The sequence below is a fragment of the Tauraco erythrolophus genome, chromosome 1, assembly GCF_009769465.1.
Source record: "Tauraco erythrolophus isolate bTauEry1 chromosome 1, bTauEry1.pri, whole genome shotgun sequence".
In the NCBI taxonomy this organism is placed as follows: domain Eukaryota; kingdom Metazoa; phylum Chordata; class Aves; order Musophagiformes; family Musophagidae; genus Tauraco; species Tauraco erythrolophus.
Window position 1 is genome coordinate 117,420,625 of NC_141465.1, and position 20,697 is coordinate 117,441,321.

Below are 20,697 nucleotides of genomic sequence, written 5' to 3' on the forward strand. Positions count from 1 at the left end.
ACTACCACAGTACCTATGTCAGAAAATTTCTACTACATTTTTGAAAGGTATTAATTAGGAGACATAAAAAAAAGACACACAGGAAATCAGATCAGGTGAAGTACTTTCATTAAAAGAATTTTTGTTTAACATCTTTATTGCAAACCTTAGCGGCTACACTACGGCTCAATTTTAAATTAACTGTGAATGTTATTATTTCCTTCTTCTCGTTTATTGCACCAAAAGAAAGAAGAATAACACACATGGGGGAAATAGGAGAGAAAAGAAATGAAGACAAAAGAAATAAGAATGTTTTGTGCAGATATTCTTACAATATGGGCAGTCAGGAATATGAAAATAGGACTGACTGACAGGTTAAATAACCATTAAAAGAAAGGGCCGTGGATGACAAAACCAATACTACATCAAGCACTGCTCATTCCAGTCTTGGCCAAGATTTCTGCACCACTCAAGTCCATTAAAATGCCTGTAAACTGTATTAACGGGCTGAAAAAAGTCTGACTTCTCTCGTAACAGTATGTGATCAGGAGTGAAGCCTTACCAACGCTTATATGCAATAGCATAGACTAAGTGAACAACCAGGCTCACTGCTGAAACTCTACCTTCTGAATGCTTGATTTTGCACTCTTGTGTTCATTCATGTTTCAAAGAATTTTAAATCCTTAAAAACTTTTTTTTTAAATATAAAAGATGTGAAACCATAGCAACACATAGGCAGACTCAAGCCTGCTGATCTTTTTATTACCTGCATTAAAACTAATGGCAACAGGAAGTTGTTGTTTCTTACACAAACTTCAAGTGTAAACACCTTGCCAGAGTGTTTTACCATAACCTATATATGGCACACGAACACTGAAATTTTGGAATAACCCATGGGTTTTGTATCTGTAAGTCTAACGCCTCTTCTCCTTTATGTTCAAAGTGAGGAGGCCTAGTAGTATGTGCTCAAGAGCTGACAAACTCTTAACGGATTTTTCTGAGGATTTGCATTTGGTCAGTAACAAGCAATCAGCTGGAATGATGGGCTAATGCACATCAAAAATCCCAACACCCTTATTCATTAGCCATTCTGATCTGAAGCATTAAGACATGGCAGCTGCAGGAACATTTTGCCATTTTCAGAATGTTTCCTCTCCCTTGCTGTCAAAAAAGCCTCAATTATTTTGGCTGAAACTTTCCCCAGAAACATCTTCTCAAAGTATAAACAATTAAATCTTATTTTCAGTAAAAGATGCTGGTCAACCTTAGTTACAACAATTACTTCTGGTGCCTACAACTGCTTAAAAAACCCCTATCAACATACAAAGTTTTAAAGTTTAGCATAATTATGGATGCCAACCAGAACTATCAAATGGAACAGCTGAAAAAAAAAGAATTATGTTCTACTTATGTGCGTTTTTTATTTCACAGAAATACTTTGCCATATCACTTCCCACTCAGTTCTTCTCCTTGTCAGAAGAGGAAAATCCCTACAATATCTGAAGTTAGGAAAACACCAAAATTTAAATACCATAAACCAAAGAAAAATATAATTTTTCCAAAAGACCATCATTAGATCATCATTAAGCTCACTACCCAGGATTTCAGGAGAGCAGACTTCGGCCTCTTCAGGGATCTCCTCGCTAGAGTACAATGGGATGAAGCCCTGGAGGGAAGAGGGGCCGAAGAAAGCTGGACAATATTCAAGGAGCACCTCCTCCAAGCTCAGGAGCGGTGCATCCCAACAAAGGTGAAGTCAGGTGGGAACACCAGGAGGCCTGCATGGATGAACAAGGAGCTCCTGGATCAACTCCGACACAAAAAGAAGGCTTACAGAGGGTGGGAGCAAGGACAGGTAGCCTGGGAAGATTACAGAGAAATTGTCTGAGCAACCAGGGATCAGGTCAGGAAAGCTAAAGCCCTGATAGAATTAAATCTGGCCAGAGACATCAAGGGCAACAAGAAAAGCTTCTATAGGTATATCAGTGATAAAAGGAGGACTAGGGGAAATGTGGGCCCTCTCCAGAAGGAAACAGGAGACCTGGTTACTCAGGATATGGAGAAGGCTGAGGTTCTCAATGACTTCTTTGCCTCAGTCTTCACTGGCAAGAGCTCCAGCTGCACAGCCCAAGTCACAGAAGGCAAAGGCAGGAGCTGCAAGAAAGAACAACCCACTGTAGGAGAAGATCAGGTTTGAGACCATCTAAGGAACCTGAAGGTGCACAAGTCCATGGGACCTGATGAGGTGCATCCACGGGTCCTGAGGGAACTGGTAGATGAAGTTGCTAAGCCACTATCCATCATATTTCAGAAGTCGTGGCAATCTGGTGAAGTTCCCACTGACTGGAAAAGGGGAAACATAGCCCTCATTTTTAAAAAGGGAAAAAAAGAAGACCCAGGGAACTAACTACAAGCCAGTCATTCTCACCTCTGTGCCCAGAAAGATCATGGAGCAGATCCTCCTGGCGACTATGCTAAGGCACATAGAAAATAAGAAGGCGATTGGTGACAGCCAACATGGCTTCACTACGGGCAAATCCTGCCTGACTAATTTGGTGGCCTTCTATGATGAGGTTACAGCATTGATGGATAGGGGAAGAGTAACTGACATCCACCTCGGATAGTGAGGTAGACTGTGAACTGGCTGAAGGATAGAAGCCAGAGAGTATTGGTCAATGGGACAGAGTCCAGTTGGAAGACTGTATTCAGTGGAGTTGCTCAAGGGTCGGTACTGGGACCTGTATTGTTCAACATATTCATTGATGACTTGGATGAGGGAATAGAGTGCATGGTCAGCAAGTTTGCTGATGACACTGAACTGGGAGGAGTGGCTGACACACCTGAAGGCTGTGCTGCCATTCAGAGAGACCTAGACAGGCTGGAGAGTTGGGCGGGGAGAAATTTAATGAAATATAACAAGGGCAAGTGTAGAATCTTGCATCTGGGTAAGAACAACCCCAGGTACCACTACAAGTTGGGGACTGAACTGTTGGGGAACAGCACAGAGGAAAGGGACCTGGGGGTCCTGGTGGACAGCAGGATGACCATGAGCCAGCAATGGGCCCTTGTGGCCAAGAAGGCCAATGGCATCCTGGGGTGTATTAGAAGGGATGTGGTTAGTAGGTCAAGAGAGGTTCTCCTCCCCCTCTGCTCTGCCCTGGTGAGGCCACATCTAGAATATTGTGTCCAGTTCTGGGCCCCTCAGTTCAAGAAGGACAAGGAACTGCTTGAGAGAGTCCAGCGCAGGGCCACAAAGATGATTAAGGGAGTGGAGCATAGCCCTATGAGGAAAGGCTGAGGGAGCTGGGTCTCTTTAGCTTGGAGAAGAGGAGGCTGAGGGGGGACCTCATTAATGTTTATAAATATGTAAAGGATGACTGTCATGAGGATGGAGCCAGGCTCTTCTCACTGGCATCCAATGACAGGACAAGGGGAAATTGATATAGGCTGGAACATAGGAGGTTCCTCTTAAACATGAGGAAGAACTTCTTCCCAGTAAGGGTAACAGAACACTGGAACAGGCTGCCCAGAGAGGTTGTGGAGTCTCCTTCTCTGAAGATGTTCAAAAATCACCTGGACGCGTTCTTGTGTGATCTGATCTAGGTGGTTCTGCTTCGGCAGGGGGATTGGTCTAGATGATCCTTTGAGGTCCGTTCCAAGCCCTAACATTCTGTGATTCTGTGACATCGTCTACCTGGACTTACCCAAAGCATTTGATACCGTCCCACATGACATCCGTGTCTCTAAACTGGAGAGACGTGGTTTTGATGGATGGACCACTTGGTGGATAAGGAATTGGCTGGACGGTCGCACTCAAAGAGTTGTGGTCAATGGTTCAATGTCCACGTGGAGGCCAGTGACGAGTGGTGTTCCTCAGGGGTCAGTACTGGGGCCAGTGCTATTTAACATCTTTATTGGTGATATGGACAGTGGGATCGAGTGCACCCTCAGCAAGTTTGCAGATGACACCAAGTTGTGTGGTGTTGTGGACACGCTGGAGGGAAGGGATGCCATCCAGAGGGACCTTGATAGGCTGGAGAGGTGGGCCTGTGAGAACCTCATGAAGTTCAACAAGGCCAAGTGCAAGGTCCTGCACGTGGGTCGGGGCAATCCCATGCACAAGTACAGGCTGGGCAGAGAATGGATTGAGAGTAGCCCTGAGGAAAAGGACTTGGGAGTGCTGGTGGACGAGAAGCTCAACATGAGCTAGCAATGTGCACTGGCAGCCCAGAAAGCCAATCGTATCCTGGGCTGCATCCAAAGAAGCGTGGCCAGCAGGTCAAGGGAGGTGATTCTGCCCCTCTACTCTGCTCTTGTGAGACCCCACCTGGAATACTGTGTTCAGCTTTGGAATCCCCAACACAAGAAGGACATGGAGCTGCTGGAGCAAGTCCAGAGGAGGGCCACGAAGATGATCCGAGGGCTGGAGCACCTCTGCTATGAAGACAGGCTGAGAGAGTTGGGGCTGTTCAGCCTGGAGAAAACAAGGCTCCGGGGTGATCTTATAGCAGCTTTCCAGTACTTAAAGGGGGCCTCTACAGGAAAGCTGGAGAGGGACTTTTTACAAGGGTATGTAGTGATAAGACAAGCGGCAATGCCTTTAAACTGAAAGAGGGGAGATTTAGATTGGATATAAGGAAGAAATTTTTCACTGTGAGGGTGGTGAGGCACTGGAACAGGTTGCCCAGAGAAGTTGTAGATGCCTCATCCCTGGAAGTGTTCAAGGCCAGGTTGGACGAGGGTTTGAGCAACCTGGTGTAGTTGAGGGTGTCTCCGCCCATGGCAGGGGGTTGGAACTAGATGATCTTCGAGGTCCCTTCCAACCCAAACCATTCTATGATTCCATGATTTGAAAATGAAGGAATGTAACAATTAATTTGTCTCACTATGGAGTAAAAGAAGGTATTCGAATTAAAGACACACATGCACAATGCATATACACCTTCTCACTACAAGGTAACATTAGATTTCATTAAAAACCGAATGACATAAAAAAACGTAAGAGTTTTCAAAGTGCACCCAAAACATATTAAATAAATCACATAATAAATCTATGTGAAAAGGAACTTGCTTAACATTTTCTTTACTTCAGAATGTTAACAAGCCTCTCTTTCCCCTTCCATCCATTGAAATTCTATTAATTTTGCGTATTTAATCCAGGCCAGCATTAATTTACCTTTTCTGGAGAGCTCAGAAACTCCTTTTTTACTCTGCGTATGTCTCTAAGATTTAAGTTAGCAACGTTGCCAAAGTCAACATATTTAACCGTAACTTCTTGACGACTTGGCAGCCCTTAAAGAAAAACAATCAAAGTTATTAAAACACAAAATGAATATCTGATACAGGTTAAAGCAACAGAATTTCAGAGCAAAATATACATTTACACCATATAATCATAAAATATCACATTTTCAAATGTTCTATAACCCAATTCAAAAACTATTTTCTTTAAGGGCCAGCTCTTTTCGGTTCCTGAAATGACAGGGTTAGCATTTTGGTCCCCTTCCATCTAATCACTTTTTGAGATCATGAGATACTGGCACACTAAATACATGCCAAGTAGACATATCAGCATAGAGGCATGCTACACTGCCCATACAGTCGACACAGAGGTCAGCTCAAGTACGCTTCTCATCCCCTTCGGAATTACTACGAGGAATTATTAACATCAATTACATTCAGAAGGTTGGCTATAATAGGCAAATCTATAGTTCAAACTGTAATAGTGAAACATTAATAAAAATAATTATATAATAGAACATCAATAATATATCAAAAACGAAGTATATTGCTTCTCTTAATTTAAAAAAAGATGTATAAAACACTCCATTAATAGCAAAATAATGTAACACGAATTATTACTACTGACTTTATGAACCTATGTGTTTGCGTAAGAATGCCTAGTAAAAATAATGGCTGTTTGTTACCATACACGTCCAGCGCGTGACTCTGATTTAGTACATTTGATTTTGCAACCCAGCATTAGAATGAAAGAATCAATACTTCACCTATAATCTGTGCTCTGTACCAATTCCCATCTTTCTGTTTGGCAATACAGGCTTGGCCTTCAAGTGGGCAGACAATTTCTAAGTTTTTCCCACACTCATGTTTATACACCTCCCAGATTTTCTTTTGAAGAGCTAAAGAATCCAGGCTCTCTCTCTAAAATAAGAAAACCAAAACATACATACACACTAGACGTTTTTTTTTTTAAAATGATCATTTTGGCTCTTTTAAGAGACATTTTTTCTAGCAGTGTACTTCCTATCTGCCTCCCCTCCCCCCCCAATTAAACAGTGGTTATGAACACATAAAGTGAATTTAAAAGCCTAACAAACGTGGAAACATTTGTTCTGTTCAAACAGTGGAAACATTTGTTCTGTCTCTAAACAGTAAAACACTACACACCCACATGGGAATTAACCATGTAACAAAACTGACCAAAAAATGTTAACTTTATGGAATTCTAAGATTTCCTGGAATTAATCTAGGATTGCAGGAATTAATCTATCCTATTAATTCTAGGAATCCTAAAACTGGTAACAAGTGACAGAAGTTAATGGAAATTGTACTTTACTTAATGTGGACTACAAGTAGCTCAACATTAAAATGTCTGTTCAAAGTTTTATGTAAATAGACCTTATTTCTAAACTTACCAACTGGAGATAGAAATCACTTGGACTATCAATGTGACAAACTACAACAAAGACTTCTTCTCTTTCTTGTGGAATCTTAGGTGGACAATACTGCAAGACGGTATTATTTTCTAACTGACTGAGAAGCTGTGATCTAAACCTAAGGTAAACAAAATGAAATTTTGAATAAATTCTGTCAAAATTCAATGAGAAGGAACCCTTTTATATTCAAATGTCAAGTTTCACAAGAAAAACACAAAACGGTCTTATAAAAATAACTTGATTCATGTTTGTATGAATAGCTTGAACTGTCCTTCTTGTAGTTGCTGCAGCCTGTTGTCTTTAATGCTTCTCCCATCACAAATGTAACATACGAAGAAGGATACATGGCAGCTGGCTCCTAAAAAGATTTTTTTATTTGGGATGCATTAGCATACATTTAAATTGTTAAAAAAAAATATAGGAAAAGGCTAGAATCCACTACATTGACAATACCATTTTTAGATTTCCTTTTTCCCACTTAGGAGAAAAAGCAATTACCTGAAGATCACAGATGCAGCAGAAAAATATCTCCCACAGCTCTCATCACCATATCTAGTTATGCTCAAATATAAAAAAAGACCTTTCTCTGCGTGCAGTAAAATGAACTATGATTTCCTACAGATTTGCATGTCATACCCCAGTACCCAAACACCAAATTGCTGATGTTCTCTATCTCCTGTCTCTTCCACCGGTCCCTCCAAAGCAGCTCTCCTCTGTCCTAATGCCAACACCAAGCTCCCTCTTACGTCCTATCACTGTTTCTCCTATTTGTTGTGCTATATGCAACACATTACACGGCTGGTTCAGATGTGCTAACTAGCCTGTCACTGCCTACCAGTCAAATCAAACAGATCCAAGGCTGATTTCTGTGTTTTCTTGTCCGCAGGAGACGCTAAGGGCTTCTCCTTTCACCACCTTGTTATTCAAACTTGTACAGAAATTTAAATTTTGTCACTGTCTAAAATAAAGTTCGTTATCCAAACAAAGGCCTGACTAATGCAAATGAGTATGCCACAGTGCTTATTAGTGAAGGTAAAAAGAGGAAATCAACAGATACTGCTGAAGATTAATACATCACACATTAATATATCAAACACTGCAAAAACAACTCGCTTGGCAAACTTCACTTTATAATTATAATGCTGCTATCACTTATGGCATAAGAGCATAAACTGAAGGAAAACACATACCTTGCCAAGTCCAAAAAAACTAATGCGTCCTTGAGAGACACTGGCATGTTATTGCTTATTTTATTAAATGGAGGTTTTTTCAAATCCACAATGAGAACACCATCTTCTTCTCTAAATATGGTCATTAAAACAACTTTATTATTTACCATTTCCAAAAATTTTGTCTTTGCTTCCTCTCCCCAACCTTCACTCTGTGTTAGGAAGAAAAAAGAAGTTACTGAAGGTGTCAGACAATGTTAAAACAAAAAATGCAAATAGTAAAATAAAATAAAATAAAAATAAAATAAAAAATAAAAAAATAAATAAAATAAAATAAAATATAAAGGAAGAGAGCACAGGTGCATCTGAACAGATGAAATACTGAACACACTGTTAGACTGTCTAGTCCACAGGCAGGAGAGCACCTGACATTATTCTTCTATGATGGATTTATAAGTGGTTTTAACAGTAAACTGAGATCAAAGGGCTCAAGTTTCCATGTTTCTTTTAAAGATTCAAGATTTCATCTCTTCTGATTCTTCTGATAGATAAACCAGAAGTGTCACACATTGGATCATCTCATGACTTATATTTCTGCTCTCTCAATACATTTGAAAGTTTATTCTTATCTTTTTGTGTCTTTAATACAAACGTACAACATAGTTTGGTTAATTTACACAGTCCTCCTCTCCACAACATCCTTATCTGCCTTGAAAAAGCTTGATTGAATTTACTTCTTTTGGATCAAGTTAATGTATTTCTCATTTGATACTACAAATCTGTGTAGTTTGTTTTTAGGTGTGAAAAAAATGAAAGCACACACAGGGAAGGCATTTTACCCATACCTGTGAAAATTGTTCCAGATCTTTGCTATTTAAAGCTACTTCAGACAACATCAGACTAGTAAAAAAACCCCCAAACCACCAGCAGTTATACCACCAGAAATGCGCAGCTGCATTGGACATAGTTTGTTCCCATGTCAATGTTGCAAAAATAAAGAAAGCCTAATAAATATGCGAATATTGAAGAAAATAATGCTGCAATAGATGTCCTTTTTCTAAGGAAATAAAGGCTGACAGTACTTTATATGTTGTTATACTCATAGAGAACAAATAACACTTTTCAATATGTGACAAAAAAAAGTAAGTGACAAAGGACAATCCCTGAAAAGATTCTCTTAACAATTCTGAAGCCATTTATTCTGTTTGGATGATTTTTGAAAGTTACTACTTGCATAATGTTATCAGACAGCCAGGATAAGAATATTAGTTCTGTAATTTGTTTTTAAATTTGACAAAAGAACATGTCTAGAGTAAGAGTAGAGAGATTTAAACCTGAAATATGTATATGTAAACCCAGAGGCTTTTTAAGACAGACTGCTATAAGCTTTTGTTTCCTTTCGAATGAAAGCAATGCAAATCATCTTTTTACAAGTGATGATTTAACTTTTTTTTTTTAAAATAAAATATACTCTGTACTCCTCCTGGGTTTCCTTCTGTTTACAATGGAGTAAGATTATTGTAAACTATGTATTTAAGTTCTTTAATATAAATCTTAGGAAGAAAAAAAATCTCCTGAAATAGTACAAACAGCTTTTACTTACTGCATTTTTGGGAACAATATCCTTCAGTGAGCACCGTACTGCTAAAGGAGGAACAGCTGCAAGTTCTGCCTCAATATGCCGATCCGGCTTCCTTACAAACAAACAAATGTCGTCTGTTTCAATAGTTTGCAGAGTAGCAGGTTCGGGCCTTTTGGCGGGAACATACCTATTGTCAATGGGAATAAAAGCAGTACCAGCTTAAAAGCAAAGCAAAAAAAAATTCCAACATCAAAAAACTCCCAAAATCAAATCCCAGACTTGAAATAAAGGTCATTATTGCAATAATTAGCATACTGTCATGTCATTGAAACAAAACTACAAAGCCTCAATGAAATGCATTTTTTTTTAAACATTGAGGACTCGTGTTCCCTTCAGCAATGCAAGTCTAAGTTAAACATTTTAAGGTGTGAAGGCTTGAGCATCTGTGTACTTACATACACTGCCACTTCTCCTATGGGAAATACATATGTACATTTGATTATCTGGTTATGTGCTTGTGTGAAGCTGATTGGAGGATTTCTTAGTCGCAAATCTCCAGATTAACAACAGTCAAAGATAACAATTGCAGACAAAAACCTCTCTCTGTAAACATACCCTGAGAAAATCAGAACTACAGAGCTCCCAAAATCAATCAGGAATACTTCCAGCAGTGCAATATCACAAACTTTGTATCTTACTGGACCACAAGGCTTCCTCTTATTTTGACTTTTTAAGGGAATTAGTTCAGTGATAGTTCCACGGCACCACATTCCAGTTTCCTTACTCTTAATAAAAGTTCTAGCATCTATATGGAAGCAAATAAAAAAAAAAGAGACTAAATTCAGTATTTGTAGATATTTCACACTGTAAGTATTACTACAGTTCTGCATAATGTTCTATTGTTGCCTATCTTCCACACAGGTAGTAAGAGTGCTACTGCTAAAATAAAGACACAAAGACATTAAAAATCTTGTCTTGATAGCCACCAGAAGTTTTCTCTCCACATTCATTTACACAATGTCTGTGAGGTTAGGAGGTGTTTGGCTTGTATTAAGTAATTTCTGACAAATTTTTTATACCTCTTAGCAAAAAAACATTAAAGTTGAGGACTACTACACACTGGTTTTATCAGTTTTCTAAACACTTTCTAGAAGTGAGTAACATTGTCAATGTGTGGGCTGGAAAATAATTTTAATGATTTAGCAATGGATTATTTTATTTTGTTTTTACTTCCAGAATGGTTTCTATCCAGTTAGTGAACTTCAGAAAAATACGTCCACTCGAAGCTTGCATGAGACAAAGCTGATTTACTGAAGTAATGAAAGAATTAGGCTAGTCATTAAAATCAGTATACTGAAAAAGAACTATCAGTTAGCAACTACCACCTAACACTGGAAAACATGACGTTTACAGCCAAGTGTTTCAACCCCTGGTTACTTTAAGCACTTAATTTGTTGAGAAGAACCGCAATCTTTCTTACTTCTACTGTTTTTGTTCATGATTTAATAAAAGACTACTTTACTGAACAATGTGTACAATGTTTCCCAAAAAGCATTAATTGTAGATTCCAGAACATAGAAGGACTGCTTTCCTATGTAAAGGGTGGCGGGGGAGGAGAAAAGAAAAAAGATTATACTGAGGAAGACATAGTGCAAGATAGTATTTAAACCTAATGTAGACCTTTAGAAATTAGTAATTTACCTAGTTCCAAAACATCTGAAGGCAAGAGATACGAACTCTCATTACAACAGAAGTTTTGCAATTTCTTAGCCAGAATCCCTGCTTCTTTCTTCTGTGAGTACCTCCGAATATAGAAGTGGCATGGATTTACAACATGGCTTACAAGCACTAGTTCTGTCGAACCTGAGTAAGACAGAAAACGGATTATCAAACACTATCCAAGTGACTCCAACTGGTATTAACAGACATGTGATTAGGTTTATGTAGGTAAATCAGAGTTTGTATTCCCTCTGTTTAACAATAGGAAGCTTCTAGAAAGCAAATTAGAGAGATTAAGACTCCTACCTCTAAGAACAGCTATGCTAAGCACTTTTGTATAGTTATTCAGTGACAATGCATGAAGATCAAGGACTGGCCTAAAGCTAGCCAAGAGATGATCCCATATAAGACAGTACGTCTGACTAAGCATCCAAATCCTTTGTACTGCAGGTACCTCCCTTGATTTGGCAACCAAAATGCAGGTTTCTCTTTCTGAAGATAATCACCAAAGGTAGTGGATGGGTCAGAAGGTTTCAGAAGCCCAGCAACTCATTCCCTACAAGAGTATTTTACTCCACAAAACTTCCTGCAGAGAGTGGAGAGCATCACCTAGATCGAATGCCACCCGCATGACTGATCAGGGCACAGCGAACAGATCTGCAGCATCCTAGAGCACTGCCATCTCTGTGCCCATCTCTGAACTACACCTGATTGTGGGAAAAAACGGTACAAAGAATCTGGCATTCGAAACATTCTGAGCATGTACGCAGGACTCTGCTTGGCAGTTTAGGAAATGCAGCATCCAGAATAGATGCAAAATTACTCTTGGCCATTTCCAGAGGAAAAGATGGTATCTGAGTAAAAAGTCTGAATGACTTGCAAGATTTCAGCTATATGTACGCTAACTCTTCTGGATCACCCTGGTCACCATCTCCAATGATGTCATGAGTCAGCTAACTTGTCCTAAGTAGACCAGGGGCACGTATTAACAGCCACTTCACTGTATCAGTGGAGGCTGGTATCTCCAGCCAAAAACAGTTACAGGAGCTGGGTCAGTTCTGGATCACTAGAGCCAGATGGATCCAGAAGAGAGGTCTTTAAGCCGTTTGAGAATGTTCTTTAAACTAAATGCAAACAAAAAATCCCAACAAACCACATCTGCCTGAAAAGGAGCTGAAAAATTTATCAGATATTAGTCTGATAACTAACCCTACTAGCAGGAGAAAATGAAAAACTCGTTCTCTCAAGCTTCAAATTACGCTTCCCATAATCCAAAAAGATCCAGTACTGCACAAAATATGTATTTCAGCATATTACTGACAAAAACCAGTCACATCAAGTAACTCTGTGATGGTTTCATCTCTTAAGATCTTGTTCTCCCAGTGCATAAGTGAGAGATATTTAAACTTGAGTGTCTGGCATGGCTCAAACATCACACAACTGTGACAGTCGTGAGGTGTTTCTCTCTCCATGAGAATTCTTTGATGTCTAATGAAGGGTGAGCAGACAATACACTAATTTCAGTATGGGCATTAGGAGAATTTGGCTGCTAATTACTTATTTCCACAGAATTCGATATGGACTTAAAATGCTCAAATTGCCTAATTCTCTGTCAAGTCGCATTAAGAGCGGCCACTGGATTCACAAGTTACTGGACAGGAAAATGTCAGGGCACAGTGCATTTATATGACTCTGAAGTTAAAAGCCAAAGGAAAAATCAAAAAAAAACCCCACCAAACAAAACAAACAAAAAAGCAATTTCCTTAATCCTTTTTCTTTGCTAATATTATTTTGTGTCTAGATTAAGGCATATCTTTTTGCAGCAGAATTTGCCACATCTGCTTCTTCTTCTGTCAAATTCTTAGGTCAGTTTCTTTCTTTCTCAATACCGCAATCCCTACTCTTCCAACTTTTATTACCATTTACACTCAACAATGAACAAAGCTTAAAGCACCGCTCCAAATGTGCTTACAGAATTTCTGAACAAAGTAACTTACTTCCTCAAATTACTCTCAGTTTTGTATTTATCTGTTCACTCATAATTCAGGAAACCAAACACAGATGGAGGGAGAAAAAGAAAACAGTTCAAAATTCAGTATATAAACTACTGACCTAAGAATTGGATCCCACTGTTCACAGCAAGCACTACTATCATTATGTTAAGTACCTGCCAAGCATTGAGACACATTGCTAATGCTGAGTTTCTGAAAGTTGCTTGGGACTTCCTGTATTGCGTAAGTGGTTTTATGGCAAATCTTAAAAGACGGTATAGTCTTTAAATTAGCAAGGAGAGCCGACCAGGGAGTGTTTTTGCAGAGCAAAACTGCTGGTGCTAAGAATGACATCTGCACTGTAAGCACCTCCCAGACTAGTTTTAACTAGAAGGAAATCAATTCATGTGCCCCAAGTCTGTTCTTACATGTGAGCAAATACATGCTAACTAGGGATGGTCAGGAGATCTGCTTCCTGCTACACTCCTGAACTCATTCCAATGTCTGTTCCCACTGCTTACAGGATGGGTCCCTTCTAGTAAACTAAATGATTTACCAGATAGGAACACCACTAACCAGCTTTGTGTTGAAAAGGTGTTTCTTCCTCGAAGAGTTTCTCCCTCTGTTCATCAGCATCATATTCTGTGGGAAACTCTGTTTCTTTATTGTTTTAGGAGAAAAGTTTAATGAATTAGATTAGTTAAGTATTTATACATACGTAGTAAAGCAACAAACACAGTAAAGAGAAATTATGTGTATTGTAATGGTACCACAAAGGCAAAAATTCTCCTACCTGGTGTGACTGAAACAGATGCATGCACAGTGACTATATGCACACAGCCAGCCCACAAGCTAATTCCAAGATTACAAAACTATCATTAAAATTCTTAGATTCAAAACACACAAAACTCATATAACGTTGCAGTGTGAAGTAATTTTGTTCTAACAGGAGTTTTGTGAAGTCCACTGGGATTCTGAATATGCTATTTTACACAGTTGTGCTCAAGCTCTGAAATTTACTGAACCTTCATCACAACCATATGCTACCACAATTATTCTTGCATACCACCACTACCCCCTCCATCCTCCTCCCCAAGCATTACTCATCAGGGATTTTCTAGGTATGCTGTGGACATAGAACACTCTGATGTTGAGCATCTTATACTGTGGAACGTATCTATCTATTCCCTCTCTACAATCTAATTGGAATTTGCACATTCCAACTCGTTCTTAATGCCTTCAGCCCTATCCTGGAGCACCTCCGGGACACCAGCTTGATAGGCTCCGCTGGATTTGCTCCAGTAAGACAGTGACTTTCTGCAGGGTCCAAAACTGGACACAGTACTCCAGATTCAGTCTTACAAGAGCCTAACAGAGGGGAAGGATCACTTCCTGGACCTGTTAGCTACACTATTACTTATACAGTTCAGGGAAAACCTGACAAGCTGAAGAACATAATTGATATTGCCAGTTAATGTAGGACAACGCCCTGGGAGAAGATTGAGGAAGCCAAGGCAACTGCCAGAAAAGCATCCTCCAGGAGCCAATGTCAGAAACTCTGAGGGGGACTGTACTCACAAAGAGTCAAAGAGAATCATCCGGGCAGACACAGGAACTTATGACCCCTCTTTAAGAGAAATTGTGAGGAAGTTTTCACTAAGCTAAGCTGAAGGAGGACAAAAAAGAAATGCTGCTAGCTCAAAGGAAGATAAAGTGAAATATAGACACCATTAAAGAATTCATACGAGCCAAGTATAACTACACACACAACATAAAACAAAACAGATAAACAATATCATGCTTGACAATGGACCACTGAAAGCATCAGGTATTAAAAAACTTACTTTCCAGGTCATCTTCAAGTATTTCTTCTACTACGACATCAGGGTTGGACAGAGACTTGAGCGGAGCAGGAATACTCGGACGACGTATCAAAGGAAGCGTTTCTTGTACTTGAGTGTTTTTCACTTCTTTGTGAACACAAAGTTTATTTGCAAGAGCCTTTATTTTATTTTCTCTGCTGAGTGCTGGAAACATATTCTTTCTAGATGATTGAGTATCACAGCCTGGCATTGCTTCTTCATCATCAAGCATAAGAGTGTGTTGTCCCTTATCTTCACTATATTTGCAAAACATTTAGTTGGAGACAAATTAATACAATCCAGCCTCTTTTCAGAAAAGCACGAGTCAAGGCAGAGGTTTTATTAAGAATATCATTATGTTAAGAAAACAGCTCATAAGAGCTGGTTGAAATAAACCATGTTATGTTTTTGAGTACCAAGACAACAAAACCAGTAACGTAATTTCTGAAGCCTAAAAAGGATTGGCACAGAAACGGCACATATTCTTGGGCACAGCTCAGTACAAGAGCTACCCCTGCTTAAATCAGAGACCACAGGTACAAGCACAAACTACTTGAAAAAAATGTTAGCAACGTGATAGATAGTTCATGTTAAAATCAAAAGGCATGTCAGATGCTTTTGTACTAACAGTCACTCTTCACTGTAATCTGCAGGATTTTCAAATATGACAGTATGCAATAAGCCTTTTTTAACACAACCAGTGCTAACTACAACAGCCCTAACAGCAAATCCATTCAATTTTCTCAAGTTTTTTGTCACAGACTGTGGGGGAGGGGGGGTAAAGGAGACCAATAAAATAAAAACAATTGTAATTTTTTTTTTTAAAAAGTCAGGTTTTTTTCTGCTTCGAGTTAATCTTAAGTAATTTCTTTTGGCATTTGAGGTAATCAGTACTTAAGACTGTGAAGTGTAAACACTATAACTTTCAGTATTTGCTGTTTATTTTAGAGATATATTTACACTTATATGAAGTAATTATCATATGCTGAAATGATAAACAACTCTATTACATGTAGTATGAACATGTAGGCATGGTGCTTAGAGACATGGTTTAGTTGTGGACTTGGCAGTGTTGGGTTTACGGTTGGACTTGACCTTAAAGGTCTTTTCCAACATAAATGGGTCTATGATTCTATGATTGTATCATTAAATGCCAGCCAAAGCTGAAAAAACACACAGCATACAAAAAAAATTTTGATAACCTACATGATTCAGTGAAATACAGTTGAGTGAAACACAAGTAAAACTGAAACATCAGAACTGAAATACCAACTGGCTTAACTGGTATACTGATTGAAATACCAGCATCTGACGTTTTGCTTTGTTTCATTATATTCTTCCAAACACATAAGCATATACAGATTTTATTTTTTTTAAATTTAACCTCCAGTAAGTATTTAACCATTAGGAGACCAGGTAAGTTACTGTACTTATTCTCTTTATTGAAAAAATACTTACTGCCCTGTTGTTTCCCATTCAATCTTGCCCAAATTTTTTATCAAAGATGTAATCTCATCAGTGTTTAGGAAGAATCTTGAGAGAACAGAAGAAACATTATAGAAGGTGATAGGAATACCTAAATCACTCTGACAGTTTGAGATGTTCAGTACTTTTCACCACAACATTAATGGAGGGACAAAATAAGAGATTAATTACCTACTCCAGTTTCATTCTTCCACTCCTATTAACAACGGATTAGGTTGCTCATTTACCTTCACATTCATACTTAAAAACTCTCTTGTCTTTTGCTTTCTCTCTCTCATGCAGAGAGTATTCCAACATTCACTTACTGGGTTTTCACACCTATATCCTGTTTAGTTCAAGAAATTATTCTACATGGAGAAAAAGAATTCTCCAACAGTCCCAAAGAACAAAACCATAACTGAACTCCAAAATGTATGTTCTTTTTGTTGTTTATCGTTACACTTACAAACAGCTGTTTCCCTTACTGATGATAGCTAGAAAAACATTTTAAGAACTTTTACAGTTATGTGAACAGAACTGTAAATATAACTTCGTTCAATCAAATCCTTAGCTTTGCTGTCCAGTTACAATGAACAATGTGTGAAAACAGAAGTGTAAGCAGTACTGAACAGCCCATCTTTTCTTCTCCCTCCCACCCCTTCAGGAACAAATCTACCCTTCATTCTACAGTATGTCTACAGAATGTGCTTCAACTCCTATGCACCTCCCAGTTGTGATTTTTCATCTTTGGTGTTATTTTGGAGTGGCAACACCACATCTCCTTTTCCCCCTGCTTTGTTCAAGTTCTTAAAAGGTCTTCCAATGCAAACATATTCGATTTTGTCATGTTTCAGTTTTCTTTTAAGTTGGGGGAGTTTGCCATTGTGCATTTAAATAGGCTTCTCTGAAATTCTCATTCACCACTGACATTACCTTCAAAACAGGTCCTACCTACCAAGACACTAAGTTTACTAAAACACAATTTTATCCATATTCTCATGACTCAACTAGCACATGACAGGAGTCGTCATAATTTTTGTCAAGCAATGGAACAGGCTGCCTGGGAAGTGGTCGAGTCATCATCTCTGAAGGCATCTAGCTAAGAGAGTTGAGGTTGTTCAGCCTGGAGAATAGAAGGCTCCAGGGAGATCTTATTGCAGCCTTCCAGTACTTAAAGGGGGCTTCTAAGAAAGAGGGGGACAGGCTTTTTAATAGGGCCTGTTGCGACAGGACAAGGGGTAATGGTTATAAACTAAAAGAAGGTAGATTCAGACTAGATATAAGGAACTTGTGGGGTTTTTTTTCACCGTGACGATGGTGAAATACTGGAACAGGTTGCCCAGAGAGGTGGTAGATGCCTCATCCTTGCAAACATTCAAGGCCAAGTCGGACGGGGCTCTGAGCAACCTGATCTAGTTGAAGATGTCTCTGTTCATTGCAGGGGGTTGGACTAGACAGAATCATAGAATGGTTTGGGTTGGAAGGGACCTCAAAGATCATCTAGTTCCAACCCCCCCTGTCATGGGCAGGCAAACCCTCCACTACACCAGGTTGCCCAAAGCCTCATCCAACCTGGCCTTGAACACTTCCAGGGATGGGGCATCCACAGCTTCCTAGGCAACCTGTTCCAGTGCCTCACCACCATCTGAGTGAAAAATTTCTTCTAGATGACCTTTAAAGGTCCCTTCCAACCCAAACCATTCTATGATTCTGTGATTGAAAAGACATATAGACACAGCGTTTGGGGACATGGTTTAGTGGAGAACTTGATAGTGTTAGGTTAACAGTAGGACTCAATGATCTTAAGAGTCTTTTCCAATCTAAATGATTCTATCGTAAGTTTCCACACTTTGGATGAGTGTGGAAGTAATCAAGTCTGAGCTTCATTCCTCTGTGGCAGGCAGCATCTGATGGCACACAACCATTCTGTCCCCCAGAAAGGTTCCATGTGATGAAATAAAATGGCATCCCCAAGATGTTTCAACCTAACACCATCTTAGGTGTTCTGTCCCTCCTTCATCCTTTCAGAATGTGGCCTTCATACACTAGGATTACAGTACTCTGACCAGCCTTATGATCCAGCTGTACCACAGCCATGACACATTTTCTTGCTCACTTCTGGTCTAGAAGCCATATTTGTCAATTCCAATGAGGGCAACATGGTAATTGAGATTTTCCACAAATTTCTTAGACATAAGTAGCCCAAAAAGCATTTGAGTCTTTCCTGAAGGTGAGAAATTGATTTATTTAAAAAAAAAAAAATTCCGCTGTTACTTCCTCAATTTATTTCTACTTATAAGGAAAGGAGAGGAAGTTGAAAAGTGGTAGTTTGTCAAGAATTTTTTAATTTAACTGCTTAATTAATTTAAATTTACTGCTGTGTATTTGTTTACATAGCAGTAAACTGTATGTGCTTTCTCCCTAATGCCTCAGATGAAGGCTACTGCGTATTGTTAGTGACGAGTTCGTACACATCTGAACTAGCAGTTTTTCAGTAAAGTGCAAGTGAAGCAGCGCGCTTTCTGCTGTTTAACTGTTACATGAACAGTTTATGTAATTAAGATAACCAGTGCATCCATTCACCTCCCAATTTACCTCCCACTCCAGTCACTTACCTTGGAGATAGTTTTCCCTTCAAACCATTCACTCTTGAGAGCTCAGCCTCAACTGGCAACTTTAAATTATAAATAATCTGAAATTAAGTAGTACAGTCTTAGCTTCTATTATACAAAAAGCAGATTATACATGCAGCTATTATCTACAACATGACAAAGCCAGAGTATAACAACTTTAATTCTACAGGAAAAAAACCAAGAGTTTACTCATTAACTGCCAATAGCCAATTCTCTATTATGTCTTCTTACACTGCTAAGACCTAACGGTTGGGCGTTTTCTAATGTTAGCATGTAAACAGAAGCAGGAGTCAGACTTTCCTTTTGTATGAACAGCTACTGAGAAGGTGACTTCTAAGTAAGAAGGTAGGCCTATGGGAGGGGTGGGTGCCAGCTCCCAAAAGTCACACTGGCCAAGATGGAGGCAAATGATGGAAAAAGGAGGGATCAGACTTCTTTTCTGGGTCAGATGAGGAAGACCTGAGTTTCTTCATATGGAAGTGACAACTGGATGCAGGGGACACGGCAGTCTAAAAATCATGCTCTTTCAAAGAATGACGAGCCCAGTTATTCATTATTTTTCTCAATGCAAGGGCTACAAAGGCTCCAAATAAAGTAACTGGGTAGAACACTTAGAACAGAGGGGGCTATTTTACATACACCTCATTTAAAATATTAAAATGTAGAACTCACTGCCACTGCATATGAATACATACACATAATGTACATATGTACACGCAATGCCACAAGCATTATGAAGACATTCAAGAAAGCGTTAATACAAGCTTATGACAAAATGAGGTAATGTCTACTCAGTGTAATGACCCTAATGCATCCTACCAATTATAAAAACTGTTAACCTTCAACTTCCTATAATCATTAAATGCCCAGGTTCTTATATTCTTACTCCAAGAATCTTTTCCTCTCAGAGACAAGAGACTTCACAGGATGGACCTTTGGTCTAATACAGCACTGCAGGTAGCATGGGTTTCTATGAACAGCAGATATGATCAGGAGGAAGAATGGAAGTAAAGGCCTGGGACTAAGAGGATCGAGACAGCATGGCTATTAATCCTGCAGTAGTTCAGTGAGAAGGTTGGAGAGCTCTGCATTGGGAAAGGCTCGAGTCTTCTACAGTGCTGAAAACACTGGCCTTTTGCTGATCAGTATGTCGGTTTTCCCATCCTCCCCCTCCATTTGCTGTTTCAGATAGCAAGGTCTCCAAGGCAAGGACCACCTTTTTTGTTCCACATCAGTCACCAAACCCTAATTAGTGACCAAGACCAAATATAAGCTGTGCGGGTGTGTGCAGAGGTGGTGTAAGAACACATTACTGCAAAAATCTCAATATTGAAGTCAGCAAACTGAAAGACGCATCACAGAAACATTCAATCCAAATTTGAATATATTCATTAAAAATAAATTATTTCACAGTGCAAGAATGTAACTACCTGAGCGAGATTACAATAAGTTGTTCCAGAAGGTGTAATTGTTAATTCCTTTGCAATTCTAATGGCACCAATCAAGCATTTTTTCTTCTCTTCAATGACTTCCTTAGCTTTTGCAATATCAGCACTGTAGCTGTTGATGCTATTTGCTAAGTCTGCACACAATTTCCTTTTCCTGTATGAAAAACGTTACT

At 39.1% G+C, this 20,697-nt stretch overlaps 1 protein-coding gene across 2 annotated transcripts in view; it reads right to left on the reverse strand.

Annotated features, from left to right (window-relative positions):
* RNF17 (ring finger protein 17) overlaps positions 1–20,697 on the reverse strand; it is a 56,977-nt gene that overhangs the window by 27,023 nt on the left and 9,257 nt on the right. Inside the window, exons 8-19 of one of the 2 annotated variants that reach the window (XM_086613509.1) lie at positions 20,507–20,678; positions 19,059–19,135; positions 16,438–16,512; positions 14,962–15,236; positions 13,694–13,777; positions 11,109–11,270; positions 10,005–10,212; positions 9,429–9,576; positions 7,847–8,037; positions 6,636–6,774; positions 5,988–6,141; positions 5,156–5,271 (exon numbers count right to left, since the gene is read on the reverse strand). In XM_086613509.1, coding sequence (XP_086469635.1) covers positions 5,156–5,271; positions 5,988–6,141; positions 6,636–6,774; positions 7,847–8,037; positions 9,429–9,576; positions 10,005–10,212; positions 11,109–11,270; positions 13,694–13,777; positions 14,962–15,236; positions 16,438–16,512; positions 19,059–19,135; positions 20,507–20,678 — 1,801 coding nt within the window. Of the gene's footprint in view, positions 1–5,155; positions 5,272–5,987; positions 6,142–6,635; positions 6,775–7,846; positions 8,038–9,428; positions 9,595–10,004; positions 10,213–11,108; positions 11,271–13,693; positions 13,778–14,961; positions 15,237–16,437; positions 16,513–19,058; positions 19,136–20,506; positions 20,679–20,697 lie in introns of both variants that reach the window. The other variant, XM_086613502.1, reaches the window with a different exon arrangement.